General features: G+C 37.7%; 2 protein-coding genes across 10 annotated transcripts in view; one reads left to right on the forward strand and one right to left on the reverse strand.

Annotated features, from left to right (window-relative positions):
* Positions 1-20,323, reverse strand: part of LOC141500581 (scaffold attachment factor B1-like) — a 35,742-nt gene extending 15,419 nt beyond the window's left edge. The window contains exons 1-15 of one of the 8 annotated variants that reach the window (XM_074203889.1): positions 20,003-20,323; positions 17,407-17,502; positions 16,603-16,690; positions 14,397-14,461; positions 14,086-14,292; positions 12,673-12,735; positions 10,445-10,472; positions 8,982-9,489; positions 8,505-8,554; positions 7,048-7,148; positions 5,080-5,229; positions 4,870-4,952; positions 2,497-2,624; positions 2,278-2,366; positions 1,130-1,236 (exon numbers count right to left, since the gene is read on the reverse strand). In XM_074203889.1, the coding sequence (XP_074059990.1) occupies positions 1,130-1,236; positions 2,278-2,366; positions 2,497-2,624; positions 4,870-4,952; positions 5,080-5,229; positions 7,048-7,148; positions 8,505-8,554; positions 8,982-9,489; positions 10,445-10,472; positions 12,673-12,735; positions 14,086-14,292; positions 14,397-14,461; positions 16,603-16,690; positions 17,407-17,502; positions 20,003-20,188 (1,949 nt within the window). In that variant the 5' untranslated portion in view covers positions 20,189-20,323. Of the gene's footprint in view, positions 1-1,129; positions 1,237-2,277; positions 2,367-2,496; positions 2,625-4,869; positions 4,953-5,079; positions 5,230-7,047; positions 7,149-8,504; positions 8,555-8,981; positions 9,490-10,444; positions 10,473-12,672; positions 12,736-14,085; positions 14,293-14,396; positions 14,465-16,602; positions 16,691-17,406; positions 17,503-19,293; positions 19,731-20,002 lie in introns of those variants that run through there. The other 7 variants (XM_074203888.1, XM_074203892.1, XM_074203894.1 and 4 more) reach the window with 7 other exon arrangements.
* Positions 20,116-22,223, forward strand: part of LOC141500580 (scaffold attachment factor B2-like) — a 37,254-nt gene continuing 35,146 nt past the window's right edge. The window contains exons 1-2 of one of the 2 annotated variants that reach the window (XM_074203885.1): positions 20,116-20,927; positions 21,493-21,580. In XM_074203885.1, coding sequence (XP_074059986.1) covers positions 20,406-20,927; positions 21,493-21,580 — 610 coding nt within the window. In that variant the 5' untranslated portion in view covers positions 20,116-20,405. The remainder of the gene's footprint in view (positions 20,928-21,492; positions 21,581-22,223) is intronic. The other variant, XM_074203886.1, reaches the window with a different exon arrangement.

The following is a 22,223-nucleotide window of genomic DNA, read 5'->3' on the forward strand; positions in this document are numbered from 1 at the left end:
ATATAGAAGCAACTGTTGAAGTTGATCACACGTCTGGCACAGCAGTAGAATAATGACTGCACAGTAGCTAACAATTCTTAATGTAATGATTTCATCATATGAAAGAAGAACCAACAAAAAAGAATTCTATTCTAGATATGACCTGGATCCAAGAACAATACATAGATTTGATAAGTTCCTTTGTTTTAGAAGTTTTTAAGCAGTAGATTGACACATCATTCATTGATTACATATATAGTGGAGATTCCTTTAAAATATGGTATGAAATATATATGTAGAGTATGAAATAGTTTGTCATGGAGGTCCTTTCCAACTCTCAAATTTGAAGATTCAATACTCTCCTGGAAAATCACTTTATTGTGTAAGAGAGAGATGTACATTCATCAATGAGATCTATTTAACTTACTCTGTTATTCATAAAGTTCTTAGGATAATAAAAATAAATAGCACAAAATCTTTGAAGATAGAACTCCCTTGGAAAATCTGGGCTCTCCCAAATTAGAAACAAATGGGTTGGCATGAGTTGAAGAAACAGTTGAACAAACTAAAGCATAGGAATACAATGTTATATTATTGTGTCTTAAGAAACAATATAAAGAATTCACAAAGGCTGGTATGAACTGTTGCTGAGTTGAGGCATATAGATCTGAGAATATTCAGAAGGTCTAAAAAAACCAAAATGAAAAGAACACTAAAATGAAGCTGAGCTAAAGATCACTTGAACTCCAAAAACATATAATGAAACATACTTTCCTTTCTTTTGTGAGGTAGATGCCCAAGAATACATTTTATTGTATTCACTCTAAATCCTAGTTATGGTATTGGTTGGTTTTGCCTAGTTATATTCGCTACAAGAAAGAATCCAATGGAGAAGTAGAGGTGGTTGGTGGTGGTGTATGTTATATTTGGAAATGACGGATATTGAAACAAAAAGTATTAATAAAACAATTTAAAAATCTGAGTTCCTAAAAATGGTGAAGCACTACTAGATGATTTATAAAGTTCTTTTATGCTGCAAATCCCGATTCTATATTGCCAAATTACTCACAAATTGATGTATAATCCTAGGAGACATATAATGTAATAGCAAATCACAGAAGGCAAGCAATATTTCTGACTGTTAACTTACCTTCGGGACTCTGAATCTCTCATCTTACGCTGATCTCTAGATTTATCAAAAGACACAACAGACCGTTTTTCTCTACTGGCAGATTTGCGATCTTGGCTCTTTGAGACCTGAGTTTTAAAAAGTGAATTATAAACTTTTAGGTGGCTAAGAAATTGAGAAAGTAAACCGAAGAGTAGATATAGAACTTTTTAGCATTGAAAAGACTAGAAGAGGGGCGGCTAGGTGGCATAGTGGATAAAGCAATGGCCCTGGAGTCAGTCAGGAGTAACCTGGGTTCAAATCCGGTCCCAGACACTTAATAATTACCTAGCTGTGTGGCCTTGGGCAAGCCACTTAACCCCGTTTGCCTTGCAAAAACCTAAAAAAAAAAAAAAAAAAAAAAAAAAAAAGACTAGAAGAACGAGATATTCTCTGACATGTCAGATAAATTCTTTTTTTTTAAATTTTGGTTTTTAGAAGACAATAGGGTTAATTGACTTGCCCAAGGTCACAATAGCTAGGTAGATTTTTTTATTCAACATCAAATAAATGAGCTGCCTCTTGGGTCAGTTTTCATATTCACCATTAATCAAAGCAGAGGAAATGGATATCGAGACTGAAGTGGTTTACAATGTGGGTGCAAGTTGGGCTAGATGACACCTGGAAGTCTTAATTAACTATATATCTATGTTTGATTCTATAAACCAACAAATTAAATGTTTATTATGTAGTCAGCACTATGCAAAAACAGAAAGCATAAGGAGTTCTTTATGCAAAGAAGTTTCAACTTTTATGTCTATTAAGATTTCATCAGATTAGGAGTTCAATAGATAAATTTTCATTTTTACCTAATGTATTTTTCCAAAAAATTTTTTCCAAAATACATTCTTAAATTGCAAATGCCAAGTAATGAAGTGTAGTAATATGTAAATTAAATATGCTGTCATATGAAATTTTTTAAATGTATAATAACAGACCTATAATTAACAAGGGGAAAAAAATGGAGTTATATTTTTGCTTTTCTTTCCAAAATACAAAATAATAACCCCAAAGCATAATGGGATGAAATCTCAACATAGCTAATCTAATTAAAAGCTGTAAGGTATTTTTATGAATTTACCCAAATACACATAAAAGTTATAAGATGATCTTGATGAAAAAATACTTACTCCCTCTTTTCCTCCACTTGTTTTTACACTAATAACAGGTTCTCCTTTGGATTTGTCCATTACTACAGTCCTCTCTGTACCTCGACTTCCTATATGTAATACAATCAGAAAATCCAAGATAAGCAAAACAACCTTTAAGTGGCAAAATATCTCTCTTAATGTATAAGCAATTGACCAAAGACAACCAATGGGTTATACTTAATATTATTTTATTATTACCTGACTTGGTAGCTCTAGCTCGATCAGATCCAGGTTTCTGTTCATCTTTATCCTTCTCATCACTTCCATCTTCTTTTCTAGTGTCATCTTTTTTATCCATTTTATCATCTCTTTTTATGTTGGTAGATCTAGGAAAAATATCACAACCCATAATTATTAAATTAAGAAATCATATTTGGACATTTCAATATCTATTTCAAGATTAAAAATGACTATTATTTTTTCTTTTCTTCTCACTCAATTAGCAACGTGCCCTTTTAAGTAACTTGTGAGAGGTCCCAGGGGCTTCTCAACTTCAACTTGTCCAAAATTAAGATTATTTGCTTTTCCCCAATTAATCAATAAACATTAAGTACTAATGATTTGCCAGATACCCAATCTTTCATGTTGGAAACTTCAACTGTATACTTCCTTTTCTACTAAGTTGCAAGTTTATTCTAGTTCTGCAACACCTCTCCCATCTAGTCCTTTCTTCTCTATTCCCACAGCAACAATCTTAGTATAGAACTCTGATATAAATCAGGGCAAATTCTAATATATTCTTAAGAGATCTTCAATGTTCTTCTCACTCCTCTTCCAAGATAACCTGGATATCATCTCTCTTATGAACTGGTGTGATGTGTGCCACTGCTCAAAAATCTTCAATGGGTTTCTGTCTACAATTAAAATGTAATCTTAGGTATAATCTCAAGCACCTGACAACCAACCACCTACTTTTCCAGCATGATCCTATATATTCCCCTAGTCCAACTGGTCTTATTTGCTAAATGAATATTCTCAGCACTTTCTCTGTCTGCTATGCTCATAATGCTCCATATGCTTAGATGCTCCTCACTCTCAGCTTCTCAGGAATCAGAATCAGGAGTGACCTGAAATCTAATTTTGCTTTAACTATGGATATACCCCAAGGTTATTTGGGCCCTTTTCTCTATACAAACACACACTGCAATGCCTGTGGATTTAATCATCTCATAGTTCTCAGACATATGTATCCAGTCTATGTCTCTGAGCCCCAAATTCATTTAGGGAACATTTCAAAATGAGTATCTTTTAGGCATCTTAAACTCAACCTATCACTATTCACTATCTTCTCCTTCTATATTTCCCTATTTCTACTGAGTCACCAGGTTACAATCTTGGAATCATTTCTAAATCCCTCACTCATGTAGTTTAACTGTAAAGACCGATCCATTCCACTTCTAAATCTCTAATATCTGGTTCCTTTCTCATGGACACCACCTTAATTCAGGTGTTATCACTTCTCTGGATCAGTCCATCACTCAAGTCTTCCTGATTTAAGGTTCCTCTTTCTCTAGAAATTTAAAAAGTCCTTCTACCTGGCTTCAATTTAGTCGTCTTTATTATTACCCTTCACATTCTCTGTAGTTCAACCAGAACGAGTTTTTCCTCACATATGATACTCTAGATGCCGTCTCTTGGATTTTCCCAACTGTCCATAATGCCTGGAATGCACTTCATATTCCATTCTGTTTCTTTTTTTGAGTTTTGCAAGGCAATGGGGTTAAGCCCAAGGGCACACAGTCAGGCAATTAAGTGCTTGAAGCTGGATTTGAACTCGGATCCTCCTGATTTCTAGGGCCAGTGCCCTATCCACTGTGCCACTTAGCTGCCCCTCCTTTGTTTCTTTTTTTTTTTGCAAGGCAAATGGGGTTAAGTGGCTTGTCCAAGGCCACACAGCTAGGTAATTATTGTCTGAGGTTGGACTTAAACTCAGGTACTCCTGACTCCAGGGCCAGTGCTCTATCCACTGGGCCACCTAGACACCTCCTCCATTCTGTTTCTTAAGAGAAATCTTCCATTTATTTTTTTTCGAAGTTCAGTTCAAACAAATCTTCTGAGAAGCCTTTCCTGATCCTTCCAACTACAATCCCAAACCCTACCCCTCAATTATCTTATGTTTATACATGTTTATACACCCCCTGTAAAGAGTTAAGTTCTTTGAAGATAGGAACTATTTGATTTTTGTTTTCCCAGTACTTAGCAGTACCTGATATATGGTAGGTGCTTAATAAATATTTGTTGAATTATTGCTCCAATTATTTTGCCTCTTGATTTCAGTTTCTCATTTGTAAAAGAGGGATCAAATAAAAAAAAACTGGGCAAAATGCATAATAAATTTTAAGATGTTCTCTCAAAGAAATCAATAAATATTTACTTGTCTACTAAGACCTAATGCAAATGCAACCTCCTCAACATGGCTTCCCTTCCTGTTGTATCTTAAAAACTTGCATTCTGTATCTCACTTGTGAATTGTTTTGGATTATAGAACTTTGATAGCAGAGCACTAGGAAAATATGGATCAAATATGGACCAAAAATTTTTTAAAAATTATGTTTTCAGTTTTCAAAAGACCTGTCACTGTTGGTTGATTTTTCTCTCTTCCCATCACTTTCTCTCTTGTCTGAAGTTTTCTTCCCAGCAGGTTCATTTTTTGTCTGAAATCATATTAAGAAAAAAAAGAAACCAAAAAAAAATCAAATTACAGAATATAGAATTGCATGAACTAATTTATTATAAGTAATTGGACATACCATCCAAAACAAAACAAGATTCAGAACTTACTTTTTCTACTGAGATCATTTTCCCATGAAGCTCTGTCTTGTGAAGATGATTAATACATTTTGTTGCTTCCTCAGATGTGGACATTGTGACAAAACCATAACATCTAGCCCCAGGACTTCGAGCATTAGTGACTACCTTTGCACCAACAACCTTTAGAAAAGAGAATACACACCAGGCATTTCTATATATGTCATGCTTATTAAAAACTATCACATAAAAGGAAAGGAAAAGGCAATACCAGCAAAACAATATCAAAGAGAGGAAGATCCAACACTCAACGCTAAAAGCTAGATGTACCAACCCTATGTTCTTATACTTTTCCTTGATATAATTTAATTATTAATTAACAATTAACTTTCATTATGTTGCTGGTAGAAGATGGAAAAGAGACTAAACCAGAATATAATACATATAGTTTGACAGATGAGGGCACAACACATGTTTTTCTACTCTACTCCAACACTGCTAAAGATTCATAATTCCAATACATTTCCTTTACTAAAGCAGGACTAAAAATCCATCTTGATCCTAGTAGACAGTCTCAAGGATTGCTAAAATAAACAAAAACTCCCCAGTCAACTGGTGGACAAATTTTCAAGCAATGAATTTTGATGTACTAATTGAGCTAATCAGGCCATCTGACAAGAGTGTCGAAGTCTAGAATGTGAAAGCTTTCAGATTGCCTTTGAAATGTTCCCTTTAAGAACTTATCTTCATGCCACAAGAAGATATCAAGAATGGGATTTTAGGGACGTTTTACTACTAACCACCATTAATAGATAGAGGAAGACTGTGAACCTCTTCCAAAATCAGAAACAGCTGGTATGATAAAGTAAAATAGTGGATAGGGAGGTCCAAGTGAATGCAATCACAAATTCTTTTTTGAAATTGTAAGCAAATGACTATCTTACACAAAGAGTAGACATCCATATTATATATAAGCGTTTACTAGTGAGATGAAATTAACACAAATTTAATAACATTTTGAATAATTTTTACTATACTACAAATTAGGTGCAAAATTCCCATATTTACATAATCAGATCAATAATTTAATTTTTTCCCCCTTTTCTCATTTTACTGTTCATTTTTTATGCTACTGATAATGGTGAATTTTCCCTGAATCTGCTATTTAGTCATCAGTGTAAACAAGAAATGTTCAAAATACTTTTTTACAATTTACCACAAAGGCCACACAAGCCACACTCCCTTTGACCCTGTTAAAATACTCATTTGTTTGTTTTTTTAAACTGATGAACTCTTGTTTTCAAAGAGGAAAAGAAATAAAAGCAAAGAGGACTTGAGTATTTGAAGAACACAAGTTTATAATGAGTTTGAAAGAATCCTGAAAAGGACAGAGGAAGAAGCTTTCCCCAATTTGGCTTGGAAATCACATATATTAAATGGGATATTCTTTATTCTTTCATTGAAAGAAATATGAAGTTGACTACTTAAGTTTTCAATTTTTTCAAAGTTTTGTTTTATACATTCTCTTTCACTAAATTTAAAGTGAACAACACAACACACAAATATGAAGTGATTAACATAGCCAGACTCATGTACTCAAAAATGGACTCTTAAAAACCTTGAGGTTCTCTATATACAAATTTCAATGACGTTCTCATGGTTCAAAATTAGAAATGCTGGCAGAAAACATCTATGAAGAAAACTCTCATTATTCCAGTCAAACATTAATGCACCCGTAAAATATTATTACCTAACTTGATTACCCAACCATATGGATGTAGCTCCAAAGAACTTTTAGCTATTAAAGAAAAAATCAAATGTAAAAGTACTCTAAGGATGAAATCTTGCCAACAAGATTATAAAAATATATCATAGACCCAGACTATTTTGAAAAAATAAACATTCATTTAGATGTTTAAAACCTGGAGTGATTATAACAAAAAAAAAATTAGTTCAACTTCTTTTATACTCCATACAACCTATAAAGGCTTTAATTCTTACCTTTCCATATTTGCTGAAAAGATTCTTCAAATCTATAGCTCTAGTAGTAGAAGAAAGTCCACTAACCCAAAAATTTCTACCACAACTGCTAGTGGCATGACCTGGTTTGAAAGAAAGTTGCAGCCAACAGTTAGTGTTTGGGAAACTCTAAAAATTAAACTCTGAAAGGAAACTCTGAAAGATTAAAGGACATAAAAACACATGTACACACAGACACAAACAATTTTTAGACGGCAATAACATATAACAAAAAAGATTTTAAGGGAGTTGTAAAGGATGAGAAGAGGCACGCTCAGTTATTACTAAAACCCATTTTGCTCAAGTCAATGAGAAAACACAATATTAATATGAAAGTTCTCTAGAATGTCACTCCCTGTTGCTTTGCTCTAGTGTATTCCTTTTTCTTGAAACTGTTTCACTCAAATTAACACATTAACCAGCAATTACAGACAATAAAGATATTTTCAATTAATGGCACTAATATAGGATTGGATAATCCAAATACTAGATAATCCAGAATTATTTGATGTTAGAATTTTTTTTCAATGTGAAGGACATTTGGTTTTCTTAATTATGGATTTTCAAAGTCTACTATCACAGTTCCTTTTCACCATAGCTATTTAAGCTGAGAAGTCACCTAAAAATGTACAAAATCTAAAATGTGTGGCTTAATAGCCTCTTGCTAACAAAGAGTTATTTTAACCCTGAAGTATGAAAATATGCCTTGACTCCATAGGACATTAGGTAAAAGTTCAAAACGGGTAAATTTAGACTGGATATAAAGAGAAATGCTTCAAATTTTCTAGTTAGATGGGTTTGTCCTTGTGGGAGGTGGGATGCCCAGCACTGGATATTTTATTTTTTTTTTAGGTTTTTTGCAAGGGGGTTAAGTGACTTGTCCAAGGCCACACAGCTAGGTAACCAGTAAGTGTCTGATGCTGGATTTGAACTCAGGATCTCCTGACTCCAGGACGGGTGTTCTATCCACTGCGCCACCTAGCTGCCCCTGCAATGGATATTTTAAAACAAAGGCAAATAATCACCTCTCAAATAAGAGAGAAGATTCTTGTACTGGTCAAAGTCAGACTAGAAGACCTCCAAGATTCTAAACAATAATGACTTGGGTTGAAATTCTGGTTCTTGTCCACAACTTTCTGCTTCTTTGGGCAAACACTCAACTTTTTGGTACCTCAATTCTCTAGTCTATAAAATCAGATCTTAAGTCTGCTCTGGATCTGTATAATTTAGATTTGAATATGGTCCCTTCTAACCCCTTTGGGATGGAGTTTTCTCACCTGGGGTAGTCTATGAAATAAATGTCAATCAAATATGAAAAATTCCTTCCCCGGTAAGAAAAGCACAAATTTCTGTAACAGTGAATTTATTATGAGGTACAAGTAAATCCTATAACCACAACTGAAATAAGAAAGACTGCTATATCCAATCTGGCACTGTACCTTTTTCATCTTTGGAGACTCTTTTGGTATCTGAGTCCTCTTCAATAGAGCTAGAGACAAAAGTTAATGTTATATAAGCAAGGAAAAAACATACAGAAAACTAACTAAAAAAGTATGTTATACGTGCTAAAGTTGCATACCTACCAGAAATTTAGTTTTGAAATAAAAGAAAGATACCTGGCAAACTTGCACTGGAAATCTGACCCAAGAACTAAGATGTCAGACTCTTAGGAGTTAATTAATTGTTCGATTAAAGCTAACTAGGAAAGATTATAGAAAACAACCATAGTAGGTTGAGAAAAGGGAAAAAAATTATAAAATGTTTTTAAACACACAAAGAAACCAATCAGATTTTTCTATAAATAAGTTACAATTTCATCAGTCTGGCTGGCCAATTGAAGAGAACAGCTTATGTGTGTCATTAAATGACCAATGAAAAAAAGATAGCATCTGGTCTAGAACTGAGAAAAAACAAACCTCATTTTCTGATCACCGCCCTCATTGGTAGAGGACTCTTTAGTGGCAGATGAATCTTCATTATTAGCTTCATCTTCACTTTTCTTAACGTCTTCTTTGCTATCTTTGGTTTCAGGACTTGAGACTTTCTCTGGAGTTTCCTGGGCTTCCTCGCTAGAAACTTCTGCATTTTCTGATGCTTTGCTATTCTGATCATTCAGGTTCTCTACCACTACAGTGTCAGAGTCCATTTTCTCTTCATCTACATTCTGCTCGCTTTTCTCCCTTTTCACTACATCTAAGTGCTTTTCTGCCTTCCTGGCAATTGCTTGTGTTGACTCGCTGTCCAAATCTAATGCATCCTCCTCTGGATGAGCAGTGTCAAAATTGTCCTCTTCCTCTGCAAGCTTTTTGTTTGGCCCCACGCTACTTGCATCCTGTGAAAATGGCTGCTCCAGGTCGGAACCTTCTTCTTTTAGTGGGTCAGACTTACAAGTTTCCCCCAAAATGTCGAGTATTTTCTCATTTTCTATGGATTTAACAGGAATAGAATGGCACAAGGTTTAATTACCAGGGAAATAAAGCAATCACAAATGCGGAACTGGCACAGTTGCCACACTAACACGAAGAGAACTGCTAGCTACACAGAGATTGGAAAACCCTGATGTACACAAACTTATACTGTTTAAAACTACCTGCATTTCAAAAGTCTAGTATATTAAGAATGTGTCAACCTAGAGGGAAGTGAAAAGGATCCCAGAGATTAACCCCTAAAAACCTTCTGGCTGATTCTTGACAGTCTTCATTATGTTGCTGTTTATATATGGCTCTTCAAAATTTAGCTTCCAAGTCCAACGTGTATAACTGAATGTACCATCATTCACTGACAGCTCAATTTCGAAATTTCTTTTGAAATTCTTTTAATAGAACAGTCCAATATGATAACCCGAAACTCTTCCAACGGTGCAGAAGTATTATTTGCAGTCCAGAAAGTGAACAGTATTTGTTTTGACATTTCATGAAGAAAATCTTTCCTCTTCTGGAATCCAGTTACTTCTTAGTATTTTAAATTTAGTTCCCCATAACAGCTTTAAACTGCCTGAACTATTTAATCAAAACTATCAAATAAAGATATTGCACAATATCACAAGATCTGTTTTGGTGTGTACAACCTTTTAAGAGTAAGGCAAACTCTTTACAACATTTAATTAATATTTATCAAACTGAATGGGATAATTCACTTCCCAGACATTGTGATATAAAATGATAAACACTCCACTTTCACAGATCTGGTGATATGACTGGGTTTCCAATCTCTATGATCCTGGTATGATTGGGATTGTCCACCATCAGAACATTGAATACCATAGTAAGGTAATTACTAGGAAATAATAACATTGATAAAAATTAAGGATTTAAAATGTAGTAGGTGGAAAATTGAAATGGTTTCAAACCCTCGCTTCTGGTTTCTGATTTAACAGTACCTGGCTCCAAGGATGGATCTTCAATCTCCTGTAACACAAAAAAAAAAGAAAAAAGACATTGCCAAACGAATGACACCTATAGTTTTTTTTAAAATACTAAAGAAGAATGGCAAAACTACAATTTTGAAGAACAAAAATTATGAAGCAAAAATGGTTTTAAAGATCCAGGTAAGGTAAATTGTTCACCTGGAGGAAGAAAACTCTTAAGCAGGTAATCTAATCACCATTCAGCACCCCATTCTTCCAAATTTTGGAGATTGGGCCTTCAATAACACTAAACTGAATTTGTACATTTAAGCTATTCTTTCATTTAGTCATAGGCTTTTTCAGGTATTTTTGAAACCACAGCCAACGATAATTCATTTGATTAGAAATGCAGATAATCAAATATGCAAAATATTTGAACAATATTTCTACATGCCTTAAGGATATGTTTTTGTACTTACATTTGAGAACTGGCATGTCTGATGATCTGAGAATTCATGTCCAACAAAATAACAAAATTCTATTATGAAGACCCAAAGGTGAGCTAGGTATCTTTTAGGTTTTCCTGCTTTATGATGTTGTAGAAAGAGAACTGAATTTGAAATCAGAAGATCTGGGTTTGGATTCTGGTTGAATTATGGGTAATTCAGTTCACATTTCTGGAGACTTCTCAGCCTCAGTTTCCTCATCTAGAAAATGAGATGGCTAGACTAGCTGATATCTTAAGTTCCCTTTTAGTTCTAACTGTATCTTACTTTTACTGTGAAGCTCCTCTTTCAGTGCTGCAAAGTGCCAGTCTAAAAACTAAAAATGTAATTTAAAAAGCCTCAAAGGGGGGGGGGCACGCGCGCACATGTTTGGATTTCAAACTATTATCTTGGTGAAATAGACACAGGTACCATGTGACATCAGGGAAAAAGGAGTCCCTCTGGTTTATATATAGGAATTATGCAGTACTACCATAATCACACTTGAATTAAGATCCCCACAGCCAAGTTGTAAGCATGAATTAGCATGAATAACTGACCTGAAGTTACATTTTTCTGTTTTACATTGCAAGAGTAATAATAATAATAAAAATGATAGCATCATAAGATCAAATCTAGTCAAGCTACAAACGAAACTACTAATCTTATTTGGGATTCTGGAAGATGTTTCAAAATCACATTTGATTAAATTGTCATACTGATCATAAAATCCTTATTAATTTATAAGTAATGAAAATATTCTGTAAAGATCAATTGAACCTACATTTTAAACCCCCTTGTCCTTTGCCAATTTCCAATTCAGAATGGAATGCATCTAATTTGATTGATAAAAAAAAAGTTAGGTTCCTGGTTCATCACTTCTTTAGGGGTGGGGCAGATGCTTTGGCATAATTAGGGAACAGAAATAGAAAAAAATAAGATCTGCAAGAGCTGACTATTTTTTCCTATCTGTTACAGATGGGTCAATATATATCCCTTGAACTAAAGAGCAGCAAGAGAATAACTCATCGTAAAAGGGAAAGAAAACAATGTTGATATGGAGAAGTAACAATACTCGTTGCATGGTTTATCAATCATAAAATGTCTCAAAGTCCTGACTTCAAGCAATTCAAGTTTTGTTTGTTTAGATACCAAGCTGTGACATTATTAACCCAGGCTACCTTTTGAGATTTAGTACATATTCTTATTTCATTTGACACAAGAGCTGTTCTAGCTCAATAAGCCTACTTTGGACTGTTCCCTTATTCCATATGCCTGCAACTGTCATGCTCCTCACTTAAATGCTTTGTCTTTTTTTTGCAAGGCAATGGAGGAGAGTTAAGTGACTTGCCCAAGATCACATAGCTAGGTAATTATTAAATGTCTGAGGCTGCATTTGAACTCAGATCCTCCTGACTCCAGGGCCAGTACTCTAGCTACTGTACCATCTAGCTGCCCTAACTTTAAGTTTCTTTATACAGTTTAATTTTCTTCAAGGTGCCACTGCCTACCTCAGACCTTTTCTAATAAATACTTATCTCTCCAAGTACAATTTTAGTTCCTTAGTAGTTTTTAGAATTTCAAAAACAAAGCAGCCACAGTACCATTTGGGTACATATGGTCTTCACAAGGAGAATTTCATTTCCTGAAGGTATGGATGTTTGTTGTTTGTCTTTATTTCCTCAAGGTACATGGCAGGTGCTTAATAAATATTACTTGTGAAAATACTTTGTACGACACAATCTGAACTCATAGTAATTGTTAAAAGAATTTTACCTGCACCACAGTGAAGTCAGATGATGAAGTATCTAAATTGTTTACACTCTCCTTGTCGGCCATCTGCAAGATAAGCAAAGAAACATTTTATCACTCAAAAGGAATACTAAAACCATGCGTTCAAAGAACCACTCAAAATTCTTTATCCAAAATATATAATATTTCATATGACATTGAACATTCCTAATCAAGTCTGCCAAAGCAGACAGTTCAGAAGGTAATGCTTTTATTGTGATAATCCTAACACTCCTCAACACTTATTTTGAACCAATTTTTCAGTCAGATATGAAAACGTGTATCATTTCATGTTCACACTTCCTTTGAACCCCCAAAGAGCACAAATTTGTCCTGACCACTTACCTTATTCACTAGACTTGAATTACTTTGGATCTTTTCCTAAAATTAATTCCAACACTCAAGTACAAAGACTGGACAAAATGAAGGCTATTCCAAAGCACATGACAGGCTCTGAAGGCATTTCCAAAAGAGAAGTTCCATTTGGGCAAAGGCAGCATATTGAAAGGAACCTTAAAAAATGAATTCTGAAGGGTACAACACTCACTGCAATAATGTAGAATTTGTTTCTAAAATCACACCTTTATATACTAATATATAAAGATGCCTAACTTCCATAGGAAATGCCACATTCTCTTTTTTGACTGCCTTCCATTCTGTGTGAAAGATCAATAGAGTGTGCCTCACTTTTATGTGCCAGTGATGTAGTGAAGAAAATATACTGGACCCTTGTTCCTATTCTGTTATTGCCTCAAGACTGAGCAAACAATTAAAATTTCTGGGTATATAGTCAACTTAGTTGTAAAATGATCAAGTCTCATGAGATCATGTCTCAAGGTCCCTTCCACCTCAATTTTGTAATTCTACCTCAAATACTATCAGATTCAAATCTAACAGAATAGCCAGGAGACAAAGATATACTTTTTCCCACCATTATTTAATCCCCCCATTTTATGTTTCCAAAATGAAACAAGCTTTGACTGAGTAAAGCTTAAAACAGCTACAATTATGGCCCCAATCCAAGGGACTATGTAAGAAAAACTCAATCTTGAACATGTCTTTTATTCCAGTCTTATGGTGGCATGTAGGCCTGCATTTGGCCCAACTTTCAAAATGATTTTCTATTAAAATTTAACGTCGTATATAAAAGGATAGCACACAAACAGAGAGAGGCATTTAGCTAAAAGATGTTACTTTTGAACAAAACAAGACCACTTTGGGGATGTTTTGCATTTATTGTCATGTACCAGTGTTCTATTTCATTGGTCATTAAAAACAATTGGATTTCACACACTTAAGAGATGTATTCCACCAATGATGGTAGTTTTTAGGATTACCAAAATAACGCAGCCACAGAACCATTTTGGTACATTTTTGAGATGTTTCCAAGTTACCTACAGCATGTTCTGTAAGCTGATCTGGAAATTCCTTCATTTCTGCATCAGCATTTTCTTTACTATCAGATAGGGAGTCAAGAATATTATCAGCACTGTAGTCCTCTCCGCAATCTACAGCACTCCCATTATCTATTTCGGCTTCATCTAAGACACTGATATCCATCATGTCAATATCTCGAAAATTATCCAAACTTGTTTCAACATCTTCCTGTAAGAAGAAGAATGGGGGGAAGGGGGGGGAAAAGCATGTGATAGGTATTTGGATTAAAATGCTTAACTACTAATTTGCACCTTCAATCAGAATCTATGTACCTGTTCATCTCCAGAATTTTCCTCCAATCCATTATCTTCAGCACCCTCTTCTTCTGTTTTTCTTCCTGCTGAAATAAGTTTGTAATATGAAAAACCATAATAAAGGTTTATCAGAACATATATAATTTAATGACATGTACATACAAGTGGGAACTTTTAATATTTTTTCAAAGGGCAATCTAACAAAATTTTATCACTTTAGTGCAGGGGTGGGGAATGTCTAGCCTGCGGACTTGTATAAGGCCTATGAAATCATTTGGTCTGGCAACACCACAGCAAGTGCAGGTGAGACTTAAAACTCACCAATTCAAGGTTTAAAGTGTGAATTAATTAAATCTTGACCAAATATAACAGGTTAAATTTTAAGTTGATAACATTTATTTCACTTGAGTCTATATACTAGCTGACAATTTTATATACATATCTCCCATTTATTACAAATTAACAATGCCCCTTTCAACATCTTCCTTTCAGATTCCAAAGGGACAGAACTCCCTCAATTGGTTAAACAGGGAATGGACCTGTGATTTCTTTAGTATAGGAACTTCTGAGGTAAGGACACATCTTTTACACATATAGGTCAGAACTGAAATACTGCCTACTATGGATCAGTGAAATCTAAACATAAATCTCTCTTAATAAATTAAAATGACTAGCAGTCTATGAAACTTCATTTGAGTTTATTCTTCAAAATAGACGCTTGGTTAACTTATTGTCATCATCCAAAATGGTGTGGGAACAATGCAACTGTGAAAAATCATTTTGCAGGTTAGGTTATATGTGTATACCCAATTTTCAGGAGCTATAAAAATCATTTAAAATGTGGTTTTGTATTTCAAAGCAACAGAGAAAGTAAATATGAATAGAAAATGAATATGATTTAACTATCCTATAGTCCAAGTTAAGTCTGAGTTTGCTTTTCAAGGCCCTCCTTACAGCACTATCTATTCCACACAACCTGGTCATTAATTCCTTATCAGAAAAACTTTCCTTAAACCCTTCCAGTGCTTACCTGGTTTACAGAAAGTGAACTGACATCTCAATGCTGATGACTAAATATTCCATAACAAAAATGTTGCCTCTGGCTTACGTTTCATTATGTTAAACATATCATTAAACATACAAGGCTAAACCTGCCCTTTAAATGACGGCAACAGTTCACTAAACTATGCTTTATTAATGTGAAATTTGTAATTCCAAAGTTCTAAAATGGAAAAGTTTGTTATACAAATTAGTTTATAAAGATTTTAGGGCAACATTTAAATCAGCAGCACTCTAAACCCAATTTTGCACAGAAAAACAATGATTTGCTAATAGAAATCATTCATCCCAAAAATTCACCTCCCAAAATTAAAAATTCATTATTTAGCTGTTTTAGACTGGTTTCTTTACACAGAGGTCAGAATTTTATTATAATGGTTTGTACTCTTGATTTAAACAGAAAAACTAAGTTGTTTCATTTGCCAGAAGTACCTTTCTGGCACAAATCAATGGATAATATGCATTCAATAATTTTCTAGGAAGGCTATATAAAAGATCATGTACATACATAGTGATGAGTATATAAAGTGGATTTAAAATACATTAGGAAAATCTGAGAATGAGATTCAACTGATTATTTAACTTACCTTTCTGAAGAGATTGGAGGCACTGGCAAGGGAGGAATCATATCTTCTTTCTAACATCCCTACTGCCAGGACAAGGCCTTGGCCATAACTGGTACTCAATAAATGTTTATTGAATAAATTTAATTGGCTCATTCTTGAAATAGCTGAAGTTCAAACAAGTCTACATCATTATGTAGAGCCATTTCAATGCTCTCAAACATCTTATTTATATTGTCTACCAGGGAAAATTTTTTTTGTTAAGCTAAAGCAATTAATTCATATATGAGAGGGAATATAAATTCCTAAGGGCACTGGGGCTTACTGGCAGTTCTAGTGAAGAAAATAAATGCAACAGGGAATCATCCTTAGCATTATTTGTTCTTACTACTCCTCTGAGTACCTCTGATACCATGGAAACCAAACGCATTATAGGCAAAGTGGCAAAACTCAACTACCTCACTTAAGCACTACATCAATCTTCTGATCAGAGAAGCAAGATTCTTACACAAAAGTAAAGCACACTGGAAGGAAAGAAGCAAGAACAGTTTGAATTTGGTTCTTAAGGTCAGATTAAATGTATTTTATGACTTATTTAATACCTTTGCTGGGTCTCTTTGGAGTTGTTTTCTTGCTTCCTTCAGATGTAATTTCAATTTCATCAGGATTACCTCCTTCATCTTCAATTGCCTATTAGAAACAGAGCACATGTTAACCAAAAATGTTAACATGTAAAATTTAAAAGTTCCTGATTACTAGTCTTAAAAGGGAATATAGTATCTAATCAAAAATAATTTCATTAGCTTATAGTCAACATTTCTATATAAAATCATTTTAAGACAAGTCTATTGGAGCTATTCATTTGTAAAATAGGGGAACTGAACTACATTACTTAAAATTCCTTGCAACTATCTATCTAATCTAGCAGAATTGGAATGAAGCGCTATTAAAATAAAAGGAAGCTCTCTACTTAAAGATGTGAAGAGGGTTTGAATTGCCCTTTAACCTTCTAAGCTTTTATGGGGGGGGGGGGGTAATTCTGCTTCCTAGACAGAAATCTTTTGGCAAAAAATTTTTTTTCTGGCCAGTTGAGCCTACAAGGAGGGAGATGGAACATCAATCCAAATTTTTCCAATAAAAATGATACAAAGTGATATAGTTACTTAATCAGTGTTGTAGGGAACTGCCAGCTGAGCAAATTTGCCCTACCAATTCTAGTCAGCAGCTTCCTTTCAAAGGAGACTTGCCTAAAGCATTAAGCAGTTGAGTGATAGGGTCAAGAAATGTCTAGATTCAGATTTAGGTCTCCCTGACTCTGAAGCCAGACCTTTTCCCACTTGTTGACAGAGACAAATCAAAAGCCACTGCCTTCCTGTGGAGTCTTCTAACAGAGTCAGGAAAATCACCTTGTAGGGTATATCATTATATATAATCCTTTCACTTAGGGGTTGGGGAAGATGGTTGTTGAGGTCTCTCTCCTCCAACTGACATTCCACGATTAACTGTAAAGTAAGGGAAACGTTCAATCTATGCCTGAGACCAGATACTGTCAGCTAAATTCTACTGACGGCAATCAAACCCCATATTGTTATTTTTTTTTTATGTGTAAAATTGCAGAGAACTACATACAATATTTACCATGGGACTATAGTAATTTGTAATTGGCTAGTTTCAAGTAATTCAAAACCTGTAAGAAAAAAACTAGTTTACTGCTTAATAGTAATGGATTTGGGAGTAGGGTTTGTTAAGTGTGTCATAATTTATAAAGTAAATAAAAAAATTAATTGTAGAACCTAGAGGGAGAAGGCTTTTTGTTTTGATTTAGAGAATTAAGTCTCCTTAGTGGAACCAGTACTGAAATCAAGACTGAGGAAATATCGGGATTTAAATCCCACCTGACATTAACCAGTAGTATGGCCTAATTTCTCTAAGTTTATCAGTAAAGTGAGAATAATACCACCAATAATATTTGCCTCACAGAGTTTGTTTTGAGGTTCAAATGAGATGTATGTACAATTCTTTACAAACTCAAAGTGCTACATGGATGTTGGCTATCATTATTTTACTTTGTGTCCCCAATGCCTAGCTCATAAGATGAATTTTTCCCAGTGTTAGGTTTACCCTGGAAAGAAAACACTGTCAAAGTATCCTACCTCCCACTGAGAAGCAACCAAGTGAATCAGACCAATATGCCCAATTTTAAAAATGAAACAAAAATATCAATGCCTCTAAGAACAGAAGAATATTGAGTTGACCTAGGGTATTGCATGAACATTCCTCTCCACCTCAAAAGCTGGAAATTTGTACCCTTGCATCCCCCCCCATATGAAGTAAGTTAACATAAAGGATATGAAAGAAGTTACAAAATTTCTGTGCTTTGTAAGATGTGTTCCAATGTGATCTAATCTAACAGCACTAGACTTCTTGAACTTCTGAAATGAAGTTATATATTTTTTTTAATCTTTGTATCTACTTCTTTTATCTTCCATTTCAATCTAAGGTAAGTTGGATGCTTTTTACCTTTCAAATGTGAACAATACTGTCTCATCTTTCTGGCATTGTTTGAGTCTACTATTGTTTCTCACCATAAATTGTTACTTACAGAAGGCCAAGTTCAGTGTCTTTTTTTTAAAAAATCATTTATCTACTGATGAGAAAATTATCTCCTGATCTCAAAGTCCAGTCCAACTAGTGTTGCTGTGCACAAAATACTTTTAAGATGACTCCTATACATATTGTATCTCATCCCTTCAATAGAATCTAAACTTCTAAAAAGACAAGCACTGTTTTATTTTTGTATTCCCAGTGCCTAACAGTGTCTGGCACCTAGGTGGCATCTAATGCTTATGAACAGTTAGGGCTCACAAATGGTGGTTTTTTTCCATTAAATGGCTGAAGGACAGGAGACAATGTCGCAAAAGCTCATGAAACCATAAAAGGTGTTATCACCTCTGCCATGGAGGAGGGAAGAGATTTTGCAAGTAGATCTCACCAGCCTTCTTGGCTTAAAGAAGCAATGTCTTTTTATTGCCCCGGTAAAGTTCAATTTCCTCTTACTGGCACTGGGGAAATTTCCCAATCTGACTCCACTCTCCTCTCAGGTACTTACTCCCTCCTCCCGTGAACCCTCTGCTCCAGACATACTGCATTACTTTGCCCACAGTACACAAAAAGATGGGCTCTCAAATCTCCGGAGACAAGGCAGCACAGTATACAGTTTGGCACTAGAGATGGACTAGGGTTTATGTTGTAGATCTACTTACTAGCTCTATGAACTTAAGAAGCTACTTTACCTCTCTGGGTCTCAATTTCCTCACCTGTAAAATGAGATTCAGTTCAATAAACATTTTATTAAGTATATCTACCAAGTATTAGCATTGCTAGGATGGAGGACTGCCAAGACCAGCCCCTTGCCCTTAACATCTGGTCTTTGCTCAAGTCCGAAAATCCCATCCCTGGGCCCCACCTCCTCCGGGACCCCGACTGGGTTCTCTCCCCCCGGGGCTGCACTTTGAGTAAGGAACTAGAGCTGCGTCTGAGCCCCCCGCCCCAAATCGATTATACAAACTCCCACAAGGCGCGGGGCCGTCTCACCTCCTATTTCCTTTCTCCTCCAAGACCTCAAAGTTCTAAACCGTTTTTTTGTCCGGGCGGCGAAGCCGCCGCACTCCCCCCGCCAAGTTCTTCCGCTCTTACCCCCGACGACCAATGACAGCCGGAGTGGATTCTTTCTCTCCACGCCCCTCCCCCCAGGGCAATCCACACCCCACCCCACCCCCGCCTAGCGGATCCCGGCCCCCTCCCCCGCCGGCACTCGCTCCTTAGCCCCTCCCTCTCCTCCCCGTTCGAGAGCGGGCGGGGCGGGGGGAGCGCGAGGGCCCGCCCAGCCCCCCAACGCGCCTGCGCGGCGAGGCCCGCGGCTATGGCGACCCGGCCGCTGTGGCCCCCTCCCCCATCTATGCTCCCGACCCTCACACACGGCTAGGCCCCAGGAGGCTCCACCTTCTTGAGTCGGTCCATCAGGACGCTCTTGTTGCCGCCGCTATCTAGGTTCCGCTTCCTCAGCTCGGCCCGGAGATCGATCACTCGCAGGTCGCTGAGCCTCCGGGTTCCGGTCTCGGAGGAGGCGGAGCTGAGCCCTGCCGAAACAGAACCAGAATCGCCTGTGCCTGACAGAATCTCCGCCATCCCGAAGGGTCCTACCTCCGCTGCCCAACTCGCACGATTCGGGCGACTGCCACAGCTAGGAACACAAAATGGCGCCGCCTGCGAGGGAGCGGCACCAGCCTCCCCCCACCCGTGGCGTCACTGCGCGCGCGCCGAGAAGGTGGTTCTTTTTCGGGAGGCTCCCCCCCGTCTGCCTCGAGGCGCATGCGCCAAACCGCTCCGTAACCAGGAAGGAGGGATGGAAGGAGCTTCACCGCGGAGGTGCGCAGGCGCCCACAGCCCGAGTCAACGCCCGCCCTCCACCAGCGGTGCACATGCGCAGCACAAGCTGAGGGGGCGGGGCCAAGGCTACGACTTTGTGTCTCGTGGGCGGTTGCGTGCAGTCCCGCCGCACGCATGTGCAAACGCTATCCGAACGGGGAAGAGGAAAAAAAGGCCCAGTCGGTTGGCGCGCATGCGTAACCGGAAAGGAGGCAGGCTAGTGCGTTTTCCTCGCAAACGGCGCCATTTTGTGATCGGAACTGCCGCAGCCGCGGCCGTGGGTGAGGTGGGCAGCGAAGGCAGAGCGTCCAGGATGGCAGAGGCTCTGTCAGGGGCGGGCGATTTGGGATCTGGCTCGGCGGGTCTCGGCTCCGCCTCCTCGGAGGCCGGGACCCGGCGGCTGAGCGACCTGCGAGTGATCGACCTCCGGGCCGAGCTGAGGAAGCGGAACCTGGACGCCGGCGGCAACAAGAGCGTCCTGATGGACCGACTCAAGAAGGTGAGGGACCGGGGCACATCCGGGGCCCCCGCGCTCGGGTGGAAGGGGGCGGGTGGAGGCGACGGGGCCGCTGCGTGAGCCGCTCGCCGCGCACGCGTACTCAAAGTTGGGGCGAAAAGGGGTGCGCGCCCCCCCCCACGACCGGGCAATCCTTGTTAACTTGAGCGCTCCTCTCCAAAAATAAGAGTGAGGGTGCGAGCGAGCCGGGACGGGCCCGGGGGCCCGGGGGCCCGGGGAGCCGAGAGGCTGGAGGGAGGGAAGCAGCCAAAGGGTCCCTTTCACCTTCCGCCCCCCACCCTCCCCCCCGGCGGCGCCCTCCGCTCACACAAACAAAGTTGGGACAACCTGTTGGTTTCTGTGAACTTTGGGGAAAAAACGGGTTGCGTTCGTTTCCGTATAAAGGAAGGGCCCGGGTTTGGGTCCAGTGGCCGCCGAGCAGTGCGAGCCGTTTGGGGAATGTGACCGTGAAGTTTGCCCCCCTGCCTCCTGGGCTCCCTGCCCGCCCGGCAGAGCAGAGCTGGGGAGGCCCCGCTAACTCGCTCTTGTGGAACTACTGTCTTGATAGGCGATTGAGGAAGAAGGGGGCGACCCGGAAGAAATTGAGATTGCATCCGAAGCCGCCAGCAAGAAAATCCCCAAGAGGTGTATCAAAGGTATGTGTGTGACCTCAAAATAGAAGTGTCAGGGGCCCGGCCCAAGGCAGAGCACTCCCTTTCTGTGTTCATGTTGGCTATTTTTCTTTTTCAGATTAATGTATTTTTGATTTTATGGTTCTTTTTTTTTTTAATGACCTTAGAGTAGTACTTAGTTGAATTAGGCAGAGAGCCAAGCAGGTGCTTTCAATTGCCCGCAGGGTTATAATATTACCGGTGTACTTGATTTCAGTCTTTAACATATACTTTTTTTTTTCTTTTTCTTTTTTTCTTGTTTGTTTTGTTTTGCAAGGCCGTGGGGTTAAGTGGCTTGCCCAAGGCCACACAGCTACATAATTATTAAGTGTCTAATTATTAAGTGTCTGAGGCCCTATTTGAACTCAGGTACTCCTGACTCCAGAGCTGGTGCTCTATCCACTGTGCCACCTAGCCGCCCCCAATATATACTTTTTTTTTAAAGAGAGATTTTATTTATTTTGAGTTTTACAATTTTACCCCTATTCTTGCTTCCTTCCCCCCACAAAAGGTAGTCTTTACATTGTTTCCATGGTATGCATTGATCCAAGTTGAATGTGATGAGAGGAATCACATCCTTAAGGAAAAAACAAAGTATAAGAGATAGCAAAATTACATAATAAGATAA

The sequence above is a fragment of the Macrotis lagotis genome, chromosome X (assembly GCF_037893015.1).
Source record: "Macrotis lagotis isolate mMagLag1 chromosome X, bilby.v1.9.chrom.fasta, whole genome shotgun sequence".
Classification (NCBI taxonomy): Eukaryota; Metazoa; Chordata; class Mammalia; order Peramelemorphia; family Peramelidae; genus Macrotis; species Macrotis lagotis.